The 20,939-nt window shown below is 42.4% G+C and overlaps 1 protein-coding gene across 3 annotated transcripts in view; it reads right to left on the bottom strand.

Annotated features, from left to right (window-relative positions):
• The window catches only part of Gfrl (Glial cell line-derived neurotrophic family receptor-like), a 440,074-nt gene that overhangs the window by 82,470 nt on the left and 336,665 nt on the right, over nt 1–20,939 (bottom strand). For 2 of the 3 annotated variants that reach the window (XM_076374200.1, XM_076374198.1), the window contains 2 exons: nt 1,953–2,049; nt 1,578–1,730 (listed from right to left, as the gene is read on the bottom strand). In XM_076374200.1, coding sequence (XP_076230315.1) covers nt 1,578–1,730; nt 1,953–2,049 — 250 coding nt within the window. The remainder of the gene's footprint in view (nt 1–1,577; nt 1,731–1,952; nt 2,050–20,939) is intronic. The other variant, XM_076374199.1, reaches the window with a different exon arrangement.

Here is a 20,939-nt window from a genome sequence, read left to right as displayed (position 1 = left end):
CGACCTGGAATCGCAGATCTCGCATTTACTATTCCGAGAATTGTAATGGATCGAGTCCGGCGGTGCGGCAGCCGGACCGTGGAACGAGCCTGCTTTAGAATTGATAAATTCAGGGGGCGACGGTGACGTCCTAGTCCCCCGAACAAAAGAATAATGCGAGGAGGACGACGTAGGAGGGGCAAAAATGAGGGCAGCGGATTGAAAGTTTCCGCATTGTTTCGCGGGCAAAAGCCACTTAAAAGTTAAAGGATCTTCCTCCGGAAAAGAAACCTCTGTCGAGCCTTGGCCCGGTGTCTTTCGCGTAAAGGGATCAGAGACGCGGAGCTCGAGGTATTTCTGCGGGCGGTGGACCTCCGTCGGCCGGAGACGACTCGTTAAATCGCCGACTCTCCCTTTTAACCGTCGGTTTACTTAGGATTACGGCACAAAGGCCGGCGGCTTTTAATTAAATCCTTCAATAACATACGTTATGCATCCCGTTCGGCAATTACCGCGCCTAAGAACCGCCGGAACGCCCCATTATGATCCTCCGAGGGACGTTAAGGGTCTCCGGGGTGCAAGAGGGTCTTTAATAGAGCATTAAAATGCTCTAGAGCAAACTGTGGATCTTCGAAAGTGTTTAGAATTCTCCGGGGATCCCCGCGGGCCTCCGAGAAACCGTGAATGCCCTTTGAGGGCCTCGAAGGGTTAACGTCGAACCTCGAGCAGTCTCCGGAGGTTCGCGAGAGATTTTATAGGACTCCGAAGACTCTGAAGGGGTTTTAAGAGGACTGAAGAACTCGCGAATGTCCTTCGGAGATATTCGAGAGCCTTTCAGAGTCTGTGAACTGTCTTTGGAGACCAAGTGCTCCGGAGGAACTCTGGCGTTCTTCGGGGGATTGTCAGGAGTTTTGTAGAACCTGCACGTCTTTTGGAGGTCTCCGAGGACGTGTATAGAGAACTGAGGATCTGCAGATAAGGATAACCCTTTGCACTCCAGTTTTTCAGTAGAAATAGTCAACGTTTTTTAATCAAATACCGACATTCTTTCAAACTTAACAGGGAAATCGCACGTAAATTAAAGAAAGAGGCTGTTTTATTTTAACCAGTTAACTGTGTTTGACGAGTATACACGTCATAGTAAAGCTCGACATGATACTAATTCTTTCAACGATGAATTCTTTATTTTTTCACGTAAACATGTAATTCTTCTTTGTTCTTTGATCTTTCATTAAAATATACTACGTGTATTCGTCCTGCGTTTGACGAGTACACGCTCCATTTTTCGATTTTATTGCGAGAACGAGAGGTTTTTCCGACTAAATTCCACAGTTAACTGGTTAATATTTTACACGTCGATGCATTGTACAAGGTTTAATATTAAATGTGGAACTCTATAATTTTGCTGTGTCAAATCAGTTGGCGACTGAGGCGCCTGCGGAGTGCAAAGGGTTAAAATGTGAATATTCTTTAGGGGTTGAGGACTTTTACAGAATAAAGATCTCTAGAAGTTGTAAGGTTGAATATTTTATAAAGGTTCCTAGTTTCTAGTTTCTAGTTTGTAAATGAAGTTTTCTTAATTGAAATCTGTGACTCACCTGCATAAGCAGAACGCGATTTCCACAGAGTGTTTGTGGTTAGCGGACTTGTAGAAGTGTTGCAAAGCATCCATGCACTCGTTCCTCGCGCAGGTCATCGAGTCGCAATGATTTAGGACCGGCTCTAGAAACACCTTGCACTCCGGATCGTTTCTGGAACAGGAATCAACGGAAATCATTGGACTGCTGAAAATATATCCAGCTGTAAACGTTTTCATCTCTCGTCTTAGGTTTCGAGCTCTTAACTTTCGAACGGGACGGATTTTATCCAGCGAATCGTGGAAATGGAAATGAAACAACAATTTTAAACCGTTCACGGATACCCGTAACAAGGAAGCATCGGTGAGAAATGCGAAATACGTGAGTTTTACTCACTTGCAAGCGGTGTAGGCGTGATGACACGTACTGGAGAGGACGAGTTTCACTGGCTGTTGGATTTTGTCCAGGTCTGACGAGGCAGATGGCAATACTACTGCGCAGAAATGGAACAGAAACATTTTATGAAACGGAGTTCAACTGTTTCTCGGTCAACGATACGGCCATCGTACACAAGCTTATCTTTCCAGTTTTTCATCGTTCGGTCGACTGCTACCATTAACATATTTCACACACTTTACAATTCCGATTCTTGCGAATTTAAACATTCTGCTGGCTTCTCCTTTCTTTTCTCATATCATTCCTCGGTTACACTCCCTTAACGTCCCTCATTTGATGAACTCTGATCACGAAAATTCAATTTCTGAAACTCTATTTAATTACAAACTCCATTACGTTTATATTTAATTTCACAAGCTGTCATTATTCGAAATAACCTCCTGAGGTATCCTGAAATTACAATTACAATTCTTACAAATTTAAACATTCTGCCGCCTTTCTTTTCTCTTACCATTACTCAGATCACCAAAATTCAATTTCTGAAGCTCTATTCAATTACAAACTCCATTACATTTATATTTAATTTCACAAGCTGTCATTAATCTAAATAACCTCCTGAAGAATCCTAAATTTACAATTACAATTCTTACAAATTTAAACATTCTGCTGCCTTTCTTTTCTCTTACCATTCCTCATTTAATAAACTCTGATCACCAAAATTCAATGTCTGAAACTCTGTTCAATGACAAACTCCCTAACATTTACATCCACCTTCACAATCTGTCTTTATTCGAAATAATCCCTCAACAACCCCAAAATCCTCACGAGAAACACTATCGTCCGACTATTCCCATTAACATATCTCACACATTTTACAATTACAATTCTTACAAATTTAAATATTCTGCTGCCCTTCTTTTCTCCTACCATAATCTTACCATAATCCCCTCGTCGACCCCAAAATCCTCACGAGAAACACTATCGTCCGCTATCAACAAGTAGAATCCCAAGGAACCGAAAACCGAACGGCGCTCCAATATCTATCAGCGGCACAGCGGTATCCGGTGACAGCAATACGATCGCAGAAATCGAGGAAGACCGCATTCCGGGACGGTCTACAAATTTCCCACGGCCGGATAATCGCGTGGATTTCCACTAACACGCGATCTACGCGCGTAATTCTTGTTCCTCGCTCCGTTCGAACACGGATCGCAAAGTGCATTCTTGTCCTTCCTCCCCCCGCCCCCGCCCCTCTCACCCCCCAGAAGATCGCTATCAAGGAAGTCGACACACGTAGCGGTGAAATGCATGTTACACGCGTACGGTGCCGCTTCTAGCCGCGGCGACAACCGAAGTTTCCCGGGCAGACCGCGCGGAGAGCGAATGATAAATCATTTGGTGACCGACCGGCCGAAGCCGGCGAGCCCCGGCAAAAAGGAGCGAGGCTCGTTCGGGAATCTTGAATATTTATCGGCCGATATTTCTCCGCGCTGCGGCCGCCACTTGAAAACAATCGCCGAGAATAATTGTTTATTTATGCAGATCGCCGCGTCTCCGCGAGGGGAGTATAAGTTCGAGCGGCGGGTGGAACCGGGCCCGATAATCGAGAGATCGGCGAGGAATCGAACCCTCGACGGTTGAACGATACCATTAGAAAGATTCCAGGGAAGTGTATAATATTTCTTGCCGGCGATTGGGAAAAGACGAATCGCTGAATATTCAACCGGCCGGTTAGCTTCGCCTCGATGACGAAAAGAAGTCGCGTATTTCCATGAGCGCGCGCCGCTCGCTGGCTGGTTGGCTGGCTCGCTCGCTGTGTTTTAAACAAACTTCGCGTCAACTCGAAATAAACTTCCGCATTAAGGGGCCGGAATAAATGTATAAGGTTAATGCAGGAATTATGCGCTAGCGAACGGGGGGGGGGCCGCGAAATCTTCGCGAGTTCCCCGTATTAATTGCGACGAATTGCGGGCCGGCGCATGCAAATCGACCGGGGACCGGTGAACTTTAACCCGGCCTGTTTATTTTTGTTCGTCCGCGGCCCGCTGGAAATATTCTATTACTAATCGGACGAGGCTCGCGCGGGCTGGATCACTTGTCAGTGATTCAAACGAACGGGTTGCGGTTTCGTGCGTTTATCAGGAATGTGGCAGCGCGAAATTGTACGAGATGCACGCGATAAGAGGAATATGTGTGTAACGTGTAGTGCTTGTGAGTTTGGTTGGGACGAATCGTTTTCTATTGTGAAACGTTTGGAAAGATTCATTTGTTTAGGGTAATATATATAATATACAGTATATAGGATATAATATACAGTATGATATAATCTATATGGTATTATATAGACTGATATGATATAATATACAGTATGATATAATTTATATAGTATTATATAGACTGATATGATATAATATACAGTATGATATAATTTATATAGCATTATATAGACTGATATGATATAATATACAATATGATATAATCTATATAGTATTATACAAACTGATATAATATAATATATAGTATGATATAATCTATAGTATTATATAGACTGATATGATATAATATACAGTATGATATACTATATAGTATTATATAGACTGATATGATATAATATAAAGTATGATATAATCTATATAGTATTATATAGACTGAAATGATATAATATACAGTTTGATATAATCTATATAGTATTACATAGACTGATATGATATAATATATAGACTGATCAGTATATTATTTGTTAATATTATTCGAAGATTTAATATCAAAATATACGATCTAATTATCACTTTTCGATTCCATAATTGAACATGAAAGAAGATATCCGTTATCGGGAAGTAACTGGATTATCCAAGGGAATTCAACGCGAAGCAGCTAGTCACGCGGAGGCATTAATTAGAAATTAATTAATTAAAATTAAAAATTCAACATTCACCATTCTTCAATATTCAGACCACAAAGCAACGAAATCTGTTATCGAAAACTAACGTTCGCCACTTAAATACTCTGAGCGCGCCAATTACGAAGCAAGAGATATCAAACGCAATATCGTTGATAAAAGCGTATCATTAATTCTTCCATACTAAAATCACAAAGCGATCAAGAGTATCATTGAAAAATGAACATTCCTTACTTTAACCGACTACTCCAGCGTAAAGCAAGGAATAATTAATTCCAACGCAATATATTATTAACACATTGAACGCCGGCTAAATTTCAGCTACTAAAAACGCGAGCGTCGATGATTATACCGATACATTTTTAAACATCGATTAAACTAAAATTTCTAACTTCCTATTAACACTATAGTATCGAAGCAGGAATGTTGTCGGGAAGAGAAGAGTGGAGAGTAGTTTGAGGATAGAGTGAAGAATAGAAAGTAGAAAGTGGAGGGTGGAGAGTAGTGATTAGAAGAAGAAAGTAATGTAAGAGAAAAGAAAATTGAATAGTCTGTTAACGTAGGAATTCGAATGCTTGTGGGGGAGGGAATGATTTTTGGGAGAGAATGTCTGTAAGAGAGTGGTAAGAGAGTGGCGAGGGAGAGTCGTGTGTTGACCTTCGTGGCATTGAGTTGTATTTTTACGTGTTGTCCGTATCGTTCCCTTATTTCATTAAATACATATATTTATTCCTAATTCTCGATTACCGAAGATCCACCTTCTCAATATCTATAATAGCAGCCCCACTATAAACTTGGTAGCTCGTCCGGGATCACTATAATAGAAAAACAGCAATTCAAAATTTCCTTCGGGCACTCGATATCCCTTTAATTGACAATAAGGATTCAGCGGGGAACCATCGTTCCGTCGAGGAGCTCCATTCAGGCCGACGAGTGGGGTTAAAAGGGGATGAAACGTGGCAGGAGGGACCTGGGAAGGATCGAGCCGATGACGAATGTTCGGCATCGTTAACCAGCCGCCCTCCTTCGATTGATGAACTCTCGCCGGGGTTAACGGCCCCAGAAATCCTCGTGAATATCGGGTGGAACCGTCGTCGACGTTTACCGGCGAGGAAAAACTGTTCAGGACGGGCGGCGAAGGCGCAGCTCACCTCGGATGACTGGCCATAAGTCAGCGGTCGTGAGTAGCGTGCCTTCGACGCACTTTATTAAGACAAACGACCGTCCAACGACCTCCTGTTCTTCCCTTCGCTGCCTTAATTGCCGCCCGCCGAATCTTCGCCGCGAGGGCCACTTTGTCTTTGACCTTGCCCCCGGCCTTTAACGAGCACCGTTCGAGCAGGCCGGAACATTTGTTTGATTCCACGGCCGCCGTTCTTCCTTGGATGCTTCCTTAATTGGTTTGTGTGCCTTTTAACCCCTGGCTGACGGGCCACGTGGGCTCTGTTACTGAATTGTGGATAGGGGATGGACGCTTTGCTGGATAATGTGATGGAACGCGGAATAGAGACGGCATGTGATTTGAGGATTTTGGTTGGTTGAATAAATTAGAAATCTATTTGTTGAGCGTTCAGTAAATTAGAAATCTAGTTGCAGAGATTAACCAGTTAACTGTGGAACTTTGGTTCTGCGCGCAATAAAATAAAAAAATGGAGCGTGTACTCATCGAACGCAGGACGAATGCACGTAGAGTATTGTAATGAAAGATCAAAGCGAAACAAAGAAGAATTACATGTTTGTGTGAACAAAACATGAGATTTGATAGTAGGTAATTGGGGTGCATGTCAGTGCGATCGCATCAATGAAAATCGGCGTAAACATGTACAAAATAATATTTCTAAAATCCAATATGCGTCAATTTGACGCGTTCCGTAAATCTAGTTAATACGATCTTTATCTTCCAACAGTTCGATAGACTCTACGTACCAAGGGATTTCTATTTAACTCCAACCTCCGTACATCCGATTTGCAAAAGTTTCTATGCACAAATACAGCTTCCAAGTCCCCGATCGCGGATTTGTACCCCGTCGCAACAGATTTGCGCGGTACAATTAAATTCTTGGACAGTTTCCCTCCTTATTTCGATAAGCCCGACGCAGGATTCAGTAATCTTGATAGCATCCCCGAGGCTTCCCCGATACACGCTCGAAACTCGACGCTCCGAGGGAAGCAGGGAAATAGCGGCGGGCTTCCCTTGGATCCCGGTTCTCCGGCCGCGGCGCGTAAATATCGAGATGTCGATGAAAAATCCATGAACGGAAACAAATTATTGAATCGCTGGAGGAGTGGATGCTCGAGCTTCCGTCGAACAAAACCGTGCGGAACGGTTAAACCAGCCGGCGATCCGCGCGAAGAGCCCGGGCGCGGGTTTGCGAGCCGTGAAACACTTTTCACTTTTACTATCGATGTACACGTTCGAGCACGGCCGCGGGAAAGAACGGGGAACGATGGAAATAAAATCACAACGCTGCATTAAATACGCGGGTCCCGTGCAATCGGGTCCCGTTCCAACTTAACCGGCGAGAATAAATCGTGCTCCGGGAAACTCGCCGCGGTTTTCCGAAACAGTTGTTACGGGGGAAGTTTCGGAGGCCAGCGGAATGCAAAGGAGACTGGGACTCGATTTACGCGGCTCACGGAGGCTGAAAGAATACGGAGACTTAGACATTTTCTTAGTCTCGACGCATTGTACGCCGGGTTAATTTCAGTTGCTGGAAACAAGAGGGTTGATGATTATATTGATGGATTTTTAACCTTTTGCGGTCGGAAGTGCTCTTGATTTCTCACTTTGAGGTTCACGTCGATGTTAGTTCATTTAATTACAGCTTAGTATGACGCTCTATTTATTTATTCAAGAATATTTGGGAGTAGTTGCAATAAAATGGAATGTTGAGTTTGACTCGAAAGGGACTGATAAGGGTTAAACGTCGATCAAACCGAAATTTGTGACTTAGGTAACTAATGAGGTTGTCTGGGATTATTATTGGAGAACTGATGAAGTCTTACGTGAAGTTATTAAGTGCTTAGATGATAGCACAGATATGGATGAGCCTATTAACCCTTTGCTCGAGAGGTGAGTCACCACCTGATTTCATACAGTAAAACTCAATGAAATAGAGTATCATAATAGTAATAAGTAATAAGTATCATATATCATAATTTGATATTTAATATTATACCTTGTATAACTCGTCAATTCAAAAAATATTGAAATAAATTTACTTTGTTCCTCAATTTACGTATAATTTTCCTTCAAGTTTCACAAAACATCGTCTTCATCTAATCAGAAAAAAAAAATTTCTAGTGAAAAACTTCCGAGTGCAAAAGGTTAATATACTTCAATCTTCCTAAAGAATTGTTATTGTAATTAATTATTGCAATTCCTTAAGCTATTGTATTTCCTGCATCATGTACACTGCTTTAACCCTTAGCACTCCAGGTTGTTCTGTAATCTATCAGCAACTAATTTTTATAGTATTCCCAGCGAAAACGAGAAATGCTATAACATTTCTTCTTTTATTTTCCTTCTCAATGAAAAATTTGAATATGTGGAAAATCGGATAATTTTAGGGTAGTGTCTTTAAGATTCATTAAAATATTTAATATTATAACTTGTGCAATATCGGAGCCTGCGGAGTTCAAAGGATTAATAAATCTCCCTCGAGACTTTCTGAGAGAAAAATGTATATACTTCAACAGTGTACAAGCAGGAACGTTGATTTCGAAGGAAATCCTACTTTTCATTCTTTCCGTGGCACATAGAAATTCATTCGACACGCCTGACGTCGATCAGGCGGCGAGACCTCCATTCGATAGGTGAATCGGCTCTATTGATATTCCCGGAGTTTCGGAAGGGGTGGCGCGCGGCCGTTATGAGGGAGGTACAACCGGTGGCCTTGAATCGATCACGCCGATCATCCACCCTAAATAAAGTCGCCTTCGGTAGGTCGTCGGAAGTTATGGCGCTTTCGTGGGTCCGCCGCGCGCCGGTGGCCCGCCGATCGTGAAACGGGGATGGTTTTCATAGCCGAACACCCCTCGGCCGGGGGTGGAAGTTTTTATTCCTTTCCTTTATTGCTGTTCTCGCGATGTTCCGAGTTGAAAGCCATTAGGACACCCTTAAGTAACGGGAAATGGATATTTCGGGGGAAAGTTATTGTTGAAGTATGCCTTATGATCGGACCGCTCGATCCATCCACCGATTCCCTAGTCGAATTTCACACGGTTAAACTTGAATAATTCCGACCAGACTGCGGCTTTTCGTACATTCGTTGACTATAAAGCAGCTTTTTATTGCGGACGATGCTTGATCTTAAAGCAGTCCCTGCAATCGTTTACCTATTCTGATATATGGGACAGGAATTCGTCGTTTATTGTCCATACCGAACAGTTATTTCTACTTTCAACGATTCTCAGAGATAGAATGAAGTTCTGTATCTCCATATAAGATATATATTCCACGGTAATTTACAATACATCAACATCTAGATACTTTCAAGATATATTCCATATATTCCAAATTCGAAGACGTAACTCCGATTCGATGGTTCATAATTAACTAAAGAATCGATCCTATTCGAATTTCCATTCTCGACGTTCATATAGTGTGACTATAGTATGAATAATGAAAGGGTGGATCTTGAGTAATCGAGAGCTAGGAATAAATATATGTATTTAATAAAATAGAGCCCTTAACCCTTTGTGGAGGAATGTCGACATTTCAGCGAGATTAAATGCTCATCTTTGTAATACTAGGTTGCAAACGAATGACTTAATTACTTGAATAGCAAGAGATCAGTGTATAGCTTCCTTTTCTCTATTTTTTAAGCATCTATTGCAACCTCTACCGGTTTTAAAAATTTTTTCTATATTTATTCGTAGTATCACAATTGCACCATTTAAAGGTAACCTTTCGATGATTCCCAAATATTCTTGAATAAATAAATACAGCGTCATATTAACACTAGATTTACGGAGGTTTATTCTACACTTTATTCCATTGTTCTCAGAAAACTACGCGTTCGTCTATATAAATCAAGAAAATTATAGCTTCAAAACTAGAGCATTGCAATGCGTATTCGTGTAATTGCGCGAATCGAAATCAACTCGAACTACTACTAAATAACATTTAAAAAGTTCAGTATCCGTCGAATTGACGGGTTCCGTAAATCTAGCGTCAAGCTATAATCGAATGAACTAACGTCGAACCTCAAAGTGAGAAACCAAGAGCACTCCGGACCGCAGAGGGTTAATTAGTTAGAAATTCTAAATGCGCCGAGTCGAATATCATCGATAAGAATCCGTGTAACTCGAACGTTGACTAAGGAGTTTGTCAGTATCGTGTTAGCAACACATTGGGAGAAGCCTCGGGGATGCAACAAAGGATCGCCGAATAGGATCCTCGAACGTAGGAATATCAATCGCCGGATCCGTGGGTACGCCAGTTGGGCGGTTCCTTGACTCGATCGTAGACAGATTCCTCGAGTTGGCCGGAGAAACACGGCCAATTCGAACCGGCGGTAATTGGAACCGGTGTCCGTCTGGCCCCTCTCGAGATCGATGCCGTTGCCGCCCTCCTATCAGGATAGATCTGGGCCAAGGCAGCCACCGAACCTCCCCTGCGACGCAGCTGCACGGACGCAGAAACTCGACGGGGATCGTTAGACTCGCGAACGAGGGAAATCGTTCCCTATCACGGATAAAAACGAGCGTGTCCTTCCGGGAATCTTTCGTCATCGATTCCGCGCCCCGAGTGAATTATTACGGGCACTGGGATATCAATCTGCAGCCGATACCTTTCTCCCTTTCACGGAACGATCGAGTGGAACTCCGATTGAACAAACATGCAGCCGTTTCGCGGCGCACTAGTTGGATCGCTGAGATTCGAAGAATTTGTAGACGACTCGATGAGAGGATGTGTGTATTGGGGATTCGAGGTTTGAAAGAGCTTGGAGGTTCAAATCCTAGACGTTATCGTTTTGTTATTAGTTTCAGTTTATAGGAACTTTGACACGTGGATGTTATGGGGGTCACTGGTAAATCACCAAATCGAATTACTATAATTTATTAATACAGTAAGTAGAGTAAGAGGTTAAATGGTTAATTTCCACATTACTAGACAAAAGAATGACAAGCTGAATATTAAAACCGAAATGAGAAGGTAAATCAGATACGTACAATCAGTCGAAAGGATCCAAACTTCAACGGTCGATACAAAATTGGGATTAACACGTTGAATGCCGCAAGATTTAAAGGTACAAAATACTTGAAATGGAAAAAATGTAATATTAAATCATTTGATTGAATTGCATTGTTATTGCAGGTTCATCTGAACGTCACCACATTAGTTAGCACTATTTATAATACAGAAATATTTTCAAATAATCATGGTTTAATTCAGTAAACTATAATAATTCGATTTGGCCGCACGATTTCATGGTCCCAAATACTTGAAATGGAAAAAATATAATACTAATAATTTGATTGAATTGCATTGTTATTATTGCATCTAGCTGAATGTCACCACATTAGTTAGCACTATTTATAATACAGAAATACCCCATGGCATTCAACATGTTAATCAAACGAGTCCACGAAGACAATAGACTTCCGCGAATCCTTTCCGAAGCGCCGAGGATTATAGCCCCTTTTTTCACCCGAGAGTCTCGCGCTCGACTTGGATCGACGGCGCTCGCAGCGTCAGAAGTGAATCGATCCTTGCGCGCGGTAATTGTATATCCTGCGGTCCGGCCCGGCGTGTATCCGCGCGGGGCGCGAGATTGTAATGGATATTCCGCGTTACTCGGCCAATTACCGCGGCGGCCGCTAATAAACGGGGAAAATAACGGAGGAAAAACGAGCGGAAAACCCGCCGATACGGACGCCGACCCGTGACGCGGGGACCGACGATCGCGATTTCAATTTCGCGTGTTTCGAGTTAATCGGATAATTAAGCAGTCGGTCGCCTGCGATCGCCGGTCGGGTCACGGGGTCGCGGAAGCCGCGCGAATGGAAGACGAACGGCATTTCCGAGGAAACGGAACGGTCGACGATAGTTTCTGACGAGCGGACCCGATCGTAAATTCGCCGTCGACCCGTGAACCGACGCTGCCTAACACGCGGAAGAAGATACAAATGGGAAATAAACTGTTCGCTGATGTAGGGGGGAAATTATTTTTACGGCTGCGTCGATGACCTTAGTGTATTTCACCGCGTGTTTCGTTGTTTTCGATGAGAGAGGAGGTAATGGAGATCGCTCTAAGCTGATTCTCGGGTTTCTGTAGGCGTTATGTGGATTGCGAATGGTTGGGATGGATGGGATTGTTAATCGTCGAGGAAATGGGGGATGAGATGATTGGTTTGCTGTGGAGAAGTTTGTTTGTTTGTTTCTGATGCATGTGAGAATTGGGAAGAGAGGATTAAAAGAGGTTGTTCGATTGGATCAGATTAATGAAAGGTTATTGTGAAATATTCTTCTCCGTGAAGCTATAGAAAGTTACCCAGTGTAGACGTGTAGGTTAATATTGATGTAAATTTCATGGATGTGCGTGCATATGTATGGGTGTAGCGTGCGTGTATGCGTTGTTTTGGATAAACGCGAGAAAAAAAAAGAGATATTGAAAAAAAAACGAAATTTGTGTTGACAACGGAAAAATATATAGAAATTCACATCGTTTTAAATAAACGTCTATACTAGGGATCTTGAACTGGCTTCAATAGAATCTGAAGATGTTTAATAAAACTACCGAGTAATAAGATTGAGTTGTTTATAATTTATGAGAATTAGGAAAGCAGATTTCTTGAGATTCGGAGAGCTTCCTACTGTTGCACTTGCAGAAATGCATTTACTTTGAAATGTCTTACGAAAGCATCTTTGTATTATTATTAAAGCATTTATATTATTATAACTACAACCTCCCCCATTATCATCCATTGAACTCATTCAATTAATCCGGTTAGAAACCGTGTCTTGTAAAAACAAGAACTGTATTTGATGAATTGCAAATAATCCCACTTCAAGACTTACTAAATAACAAAGGGAAATATAAACAGAATGAAAGGCAATACGTTGCTAAGTGAAAAGTGGGAGATCTTCCCATTTGGTTGGCTAAGTGTTAACAATGGCGGAAGGGGAATCTTGAAATTGGTTATTTTGACTCGTCTAATAGTTCTAGTGTTAAATGATGATATTTGAATATCAAAGCTTCGTCTTGCAAAATGACAAGCTTTCCAATGTGTGAATGGAAATTACGCTCTTCGATACAATAAGCCAGAAATTCCATCGCAAATCTGATCCACACTCGATCATCGAAACACGTGGACACATGGCTCAACTGAAAAAGATGTTAACGATTCGCAGACGAAGGATCGAGGGAAAAAAACTGTTCCACCCTAGTTTCGTCCCCCCTGACCCAATTAAATTCGTTTTTCCGGGTAATGGAGGCGGGAGCGCGGGAAAGTATTCAACGGAACAGGGGTGATTAAAGAGGCTCGGGATTATTATTATTAACGCGGCGAGCGGAGTCATACTCTCTCAACCCACTTTCGCGTTAATTAAACGAAACACGAGACCGCGAGCCGATTCACGCGTCCTCGGGAGAGCCTAGCATCGAATGCGCCCCGGGAACAGCCGAAGAACACCAGAAACGAAACGAATAATGAGCGAAATAGATCGTCGAACGGAACGGGTTCTCCCAAAAACTCGAATACCAGTTCATCGACCGGAATGTTCGAACGTTCCGTCGGTTCCGCGGGACGTAAAGAAGACGTACTCGTGCTAATTGCACCGCGTGCCGACCGGAAACACCGAACGAAACCATTTGGCACACGTTTTCCGTTCGTCTCGCGGCGGTGCGCAATAAGCAGATCATTTATCGCGTGAAAATCGAAGAACTTTCAATAGAATTAGTATGATACAACGAATCTTCCTTTACTCCTGCGATTCTCGATTTATCTGTACAAATATTATTAACCCTTTGCACTCGAGAGGTGACTCTCAGTCACCACTTGATTTGATACAGCAAAACTATGAAGTTGAATATTTAGTGTTTTAAATTGAACTTTGTATTGCTATAGGGAATATTTAAATAAATTAGCTTTGTCGCGTTATCGTTAAATTAGTTTCGAACAATGTCGTCTATGTCTCGTCGAAAAATGTGGAATGTTTCCAGTGAAAAACTTTCGAGTGCAAAGGGTTAACGTTAGACTCCCGGAAGCTGTGAATATGTATATTGAATTTTCTAAACATTATTAACTTAAGTCGACTCCGATTCGTGCAATCATGCGAATAGCAACACTGATTTTGAAGCTACAATTCTCGCGATATATAAACAAACTCGTAGTTTCCTAGTAATAATAGAACAAATTATAACAAACATCCTTGAATCTAGTATTAGAAAACTAGGAACAACATTCTAACCCCTCAAATCTCAAATACTCCTAACAGTACAAGACTAAATCGAAACAGATACCGAACAAAACACCGCAAAAAGGAAATGAGAATGCGATTGGTTCGAGAAACACCCAGAGAACGTACGTTAAATTACACCCGAATTACAGAAAGCTGTGAGAAGCTTGATACACGTTGACCCCGGGACTTGAAAGTTGACCTGCCTCGAAACGAATCTCGTTTTTCTCGTTGCGCGCGATTGAACTTTCCCCCTCGAGTGTCGCGCATGTTTTCGTACAGATTCCGATGCAGAACGACGCAGTTGTCCATAAGCTGTCCGATTTCGACGGGAACGCGACCGGGTACTCGAACCGTCGCGCTTGTCTTTTTGAAATTGTTTCGTCGTTAACGAAGCCCGGGTTTAATTACGAGCCGGGAGGGATTATTCTTTCGCCGCGGTAACGGCGATTGCGCCGACGACCCGGCTTATGCACCGACACGTTCCGCGCTCCTTGCCGTCCGCCGACGGAGGCCCCGGTCCCTCCGATAGGTCACGGTTACCAGATAAACCGTCTGCGACGGAACGAGCCGGTTCGGTAATCCCCGGGTATCTTATATTCCTGGCGCGCGGCGTTCTTGTGCGCGCACGCGCGATCCGGTTCGATTAAGCCCGGATAAATTGTCCTTTGTAATCTTTTAATTAAAAACCGGGAACGGTCAGGAGAAATTGTTCGACGGTAAATTGTTCGTTATTGCGGGTTTAGGGATGAACGTAGAAGATTGTTCGCGGATAGCGACGTGATCAATGTAAACGGCCGGCCGGCGAGCTGCGTATTAATGCGAACGGAATTTCGGTATTATGCGTAATTGTTTGATCTTCTATCTGTTCAGAGGTGTGAACGAACACTCGCTAACTGGATTTTTGGCGGTTTCGATGATACGTTGGTTGGGCATACTTTTTCCTTTGAATCTAATAGAATGTTGTAATTAATCCGTTGCACTCGAGAGGTGACTCTGTCACCACTTGATTTGACACAGAAAATCTATGAAGTTGAGTATTCAGTATTTTAAATTGAAACTGTATTTTGCAATGTGAGATATTTAAATAAAATAGCTTCGTTAATTTATCTGTGAATTATCGTTAAATTGGTTTCAAACAGTGTCGCCTATATTTCATCAGAAAATGTCCAAATATTTCTACTGAGAAACTTGGACGCGGCTTGGCAATTGATTTGACGCAGCAACATTGCAAAGTGTGGCATTTATTATTAACCCTTTAAAAACTACAGAATGTGATATTTAATGTTAAACTTTGTATAATGCCTCGATACGTGAAACGTTAGTATAAAACAGCTTCGTTCCTCAATGTACCGGTGATTTCTCTTCTAATTAATCTCATAGAACATCGTCTTCGTCTCGTAAAGAAATGTTAAATATTTCTAAGAAACATCCGAGTGCAAAGGGTTAATGAAATGTGACTAGATTGGAAAATTCTGGCTCACAAATTGCAACGCTGCTTTAGATTATTATCTCTTTGAAGAATACGATGCTAAACTTTCAACAACTTTAAATAAAATATTCAACAAAATATTCAACCGTATAACTATAACTAACGTCTACTTTCCAAGAGTTGAATATATATTGTACACCGACCAACCGGCATATTCATTGTACATTTAGAAATTGAGTTATTAGATTGAGAAACCGTAGACTGTGTCACTTCTTTCATCCTCCGAATCCCCAACGCCCCATCGTTTCGGTTTCTCTTTCCTACAGTTAAAAGGGTGAACCTTCACCCCGAGAGCGCGATCAACAAGAGGCGATCTCCGCGATCGAGCCATTCTCCGCGTCTCGATCGCGGCCGCCGGTCAGGCGTCCCGCGGGGGAACGGAAAAATGTAGGGCAGACCGCGCGCGATTTTACTTTATATATGTATATCCGAAATCGATAGGGGCGCACTTTTGACGATACACACTCGAACGTGCACTCTCGCAGGTGCACCGCCCGCGAGCGCATGCCCGGACCTAGATGCGCGGCACCGGTGTGAGTTATAATTACGGTGACCCGTTTGTTTAACTCCGCCGATAACGAGCAACGATTTTGCGCCTATCCACGTGTATATCTCCGTTTCTCTCCGATGCTCTCTTTCCCTTTCACCTCTCGCTCGCCTCGTGTCGCCGCTCTCCGGCGTCGAGAGAGCAAACCGCGTGAAAAATATATGCGTGTGTGTACACACGACCGTGCGCGCGTACATCCGCGGGACCGTTTTATCCCGGCCATTTATCAACCGGTGAAATTGTTAAACCTGCTTGTCGTTGAGCCCGGGTAATTAATAGAACCGCCGGCCCGAACATCGAGAGTGATTAGAATACAAATTGAGTGATTAGAATAATAGTAATGGTATTGCTGCGAGAGGTAAGATCCTGTGCCTTATGCGGACTGATCCGCAGTGGGAGGAAAATGGCCGAACTTTAACGACCGCCGATGATATCGATTAAATAGGAATAGTTCCTCGAACGTGTTACATTCGTCGTCTCGGGATTTTTTATTGAGTTTCTTCTGTGGAATGTTCTGTGCTCTTGTTTTTGGGAATGCTGTGAAGTTTGAGAATTTGGGATACTTGGAATCTTGAGCGTTCGGAGATTCAGAATTTCAACGTGTTGAGCTGTTAATCTTTTGCGGACGGATGTCGACGTTTGGCTGAGATCAAACGTTCATTTTCGGAATACTTGCAAACGAATGATTTAGCTGTTCAAACAAGGAATTGTATATTCCTTATTCTCTATTGTTTACGCATACAGTGTAATTTGATAGAATCTACAGATTTTGTATATGTTAAAAAATCTTCGTCTGCAAAGGGTTGAATTAATTAGGCGATCAATAACCCCAGACGATTAAGAGAAATTAGTATATATTCCTTATTCTCTATTGTTTACGCCTACGATGTGTAATTTGATAGAATCTACAGATTTTGTATATTAAAGAATCTTCGTCTGCGAAGGGTTGAATTAATTAGTCGATCAATAACCCCTCGCAATTAAGAGATTCGAATAATCCACATCTCTACAATATTCTCTTTACAAACGCGAAAACCCCTTATCGCACGATTCGCGAACTTTCAATCAAATTCAGCAGCCCGCCGCAGCTGAGCGAGTCCGAGATAATTTCTGCGTGTTTGTCGTATATCGGCGAGCAAGTTAGTTTCCCGTGGAAAAATCCGTCGAAACGCGTCGGCCGGAAAGGTTCGTTCTCCGTTCGAGATCCTCCGGCGTTCGAACGGAACGAGCTTCCGGGCCGGGCAGGCCGCGCCGGCGAAATTGAATATATGAATGCGAAATTCCAGCGCGTCCGGGGCCCGTCGAGAGTTCGACTCTCGAACCGTAGAAAATAGCGACTCGTTAGGTTACCGGGCTGGTTCACGGAGGAACGAGCGAATAAGCGGCCGAACGAATTTTAATTAGAGGCGCGACAAGCGGAGGGAAATGCGCGCTCGTCCGTCGCGCCGCTGAAAGACGGCTTGATTACATCTAACCTGGGATCGGGATCAGCGAAGACGGCCACGAAGATAGGGTAAATGAATTACAGAAATAAATTCTCCGGGTGACCTCCCGCACCTCGCAGTCGCGCAACAAATTCTATTAACTGGAGCATTTATAAATGGTAAACCTGTTAACTTAATTAGTCGTTGACTTACTTGTCACGGGATATTTCGTGTAATCCGGATGGAGTGTATTTTAATAAGAGTTCGCGGAAGATAATATTTTTTTCTTCGTTACTTTAGATGGAAGATAGAATTCAGAGTTGTCTTTTCCCGAAGAATCTCCGCTCGTTCCGTTTCGCTGTGTCCCGCGTGTTTCGTTCCGATGCGATTATCCCTTTTCCCTTTGTCCCGCATTATCACTCGGGAACGCGTTCGTTAGCGCAACGGGTTTATGAAATGCGTCCGCGCAGGAACTTTGTTACTTTAAATAAATAAATACGGTAACAGTTCGCTAGAGGAAGAACGAGTTACGTGCTCATTATGCATGCGCACTTAAACCACAAATTAAAAATTAACGCTGGAATTACCAGAGGGCGGAGAGAGAGAGAGAGAGAGTTATATCCGCCCGAGCCGCGAACTTTGAATAACAGCTTCTTTTCCGCTTAGAGGAATTCTGAAAAAATTATTTATTGTCCATGCGGCGAACTTCACAGTGTACGATGCGATGAATAATTCTCGCGGAATTCTTTCCGCGCGAGGCATTGTGCGCAAAGTTTTCTGGTTCGACGAACTTCGTCCTTTCCGCGGGCCACGGAGAATTCAATATTTATGACGCCGGATAGAATTATGCAGTATTCGTACCTCGCAAACGTCATTTAGGGCGACGGGAAATCGTATGGGTCACATTTATCAACTGTAAAATCTAACAATCTCGAATCTAATTTTGAAAAATCTGATAGATCCAATTTCCGACACCAAAAAATCACAGATGTACATCTGTCAAACCCAAATTCCAACAATCGCGAATCCAATTTTCAATCGCCAGAAGAAAAATCGTTAAATCTCAACACTATTTTCGGAACTATAAAATAAATCTAATTTCTGACATCTCAAAATCACAGATATACATCTACGAAACCCAAATTCCAACAATCAGGAATTGAATTTTCAATCGCCACAAGATAAATCATTAAATCTCGACACTATTTTCGCAACTATAAAATAAATCTAATTTCTGACATCTCAAAATCACAGATATACGTCTACAAAATCCAAATTCCAACAATCGCAAATCCAATTTTCAATCGCCACAAGATAAATCATTTACTCTCGACACTATTTTCGCAACTATAAAATAAATCCAATTCCCGACACGAAAAAATCACATATGTACATTCGTCAAACCCAAATTCCAACAATCACGAATCGAATTTTCAATCGCCACAAGATAAATCGTTAAATCTCGACACTATTTTCGCAGCTATAAAATAAATCCAATTTCCGACACAGATGTACATTCATCAACCCCGAATTCCAGCGATCGAAGCAAACTCGATTTTTAATTATCCCGGGGCACAGGGAGCCCGAGCCTTATCGCTGAGTCCGCGATCCCGTAGCGGCTAGAATTATAAATTTGTCAGCGTAATGGATAGCCGTCGGCGATATTCCCGATCAGAAAAATCAGTCATCCGCCTTTCTTCCGAACGGTCCGCTGGATACCCGAACACGATCGGGCCGCGATGCTCGACGAAGCGTACGAATCCGTTTCGCTCGAATCAATCACCGGACGGAACATCGATACGCGGGTAATCGCCGGATTAAAGGATAACCAAGGATAATTACTCGCCGGCCCGATCCGGACGCAATCAATTCTCGATGCGTTATAGTTCGCATTGCCGCACAGGGTCCGCGCGCCTTCCTGCCCCGCGGATCTCCCACATCCGTCTTCCCGCCGGACAATTTTTTCGTTCATCTTCCGTGCGATAGCTCGAACTAAATTCCCCGCGTTTCCTCTCCGTATCGATTCACTTCGCGACTAAACCTGTTTCTGATGCAGTTAAAAATCCATCAGTTACGGCGGATCGAAGCGTTCCCCCTTAAACGATCGCTATCGTCGCTTCTATCGTGCGTCGACGAACAACGGGAAGAACGAACGACGCGGTAACGAGGAGAAACGGGAACGCGTATTAAGTTCACCGAAAGTTCTATCCATTTTTCAGAGAAAAATAATGAAGTATGAATAAGTTCATTAGTATTTATCGAACGATATCGTTTCCATCGTTATCATCCCCTTGCCGTGCAACGAGTGAGACTCGCGATGAAGATTTCTAGATTAACCCTCTATGGGCCGAACTTTGTTTCGTGATTATAACAAAATTGATGCAGTATGAGATTAATAAATATCAGTATATGAACACAAATTAACAATGTACTCGATAGTTTCAACAATTTTATTGAAACGAATATATTTTGTGACTTTAAAATTACAATGACGTTGAACGTAAACGCCTGTGTGTACAAAAGTTTGAGTTGGTTAATTATTTAATGTCGTTTGTGAGTTTGCAATAAGAAATTAAGTACGTCAATTTAACTCGGTATGTTGATGTGTGAGTTCAAAGTCACACGAGCCTACAGAGGGTTAATTTAACAAGAATCGATGTTATTACCCACGGATCAAAGCAAACAACTATTTTGCTATTATCATTGTATTATCTTCAAATTTCCACTTAAAGTAGAATGGACAATTTTGTTGCATTTATTCCAAACTGATAGTAAAATGGTACATGATCATACTGGTGAAAGTAAATAGTACGCCAAGGGGTTAATCATCTCTCCAGCGTGATGGTAATTTGTGGATTACATTTCCGTAGAATCACTCGTCTTCAGGAATTTAAGACGATGTCGGACAGAACTCTCCGGTAGACCAACTAATTTCATTAAAACTGAAAGAGTTAATTTTTCCGAGTCTTATAAAATATATACATACTACTCTATAGTATGATTATTAGATTAAAAGCTTTCTTGGTCCTCCTTTAATATAATATTTGCTTCCGGACAGTCGAATAAGTTTAATTCGTTAATGAATTTCATTAATTCCGCGAGCTTCGCGGAGGAACGGTGTTTACACTCGACGGAAAAGATCAGTTTCATTAAAACGTTGAAATACATTTTTGTAGAATGAAATCGTCATTTCGTAGAGATTTTCCTTTGGAAGAGGTT

Source organism: Nomia melanderi, chromosome 2 (genome assembly GCF_051020985.1).
Source record: "Nomia melanderi isolate GNS246 chromosome 2, iyNomMela1, whole genome shotgun sequence".
NCBI lineage: Eukaryota > Metazoa > Arthropoda > Insecta > Hymenoptera > Halictidae > Nomia > Nomia melanderi.
Note: the sequence above shows the minus strand (reverse complement) of the source record. Positions and strands in the feature narration are given on the sequence as shown.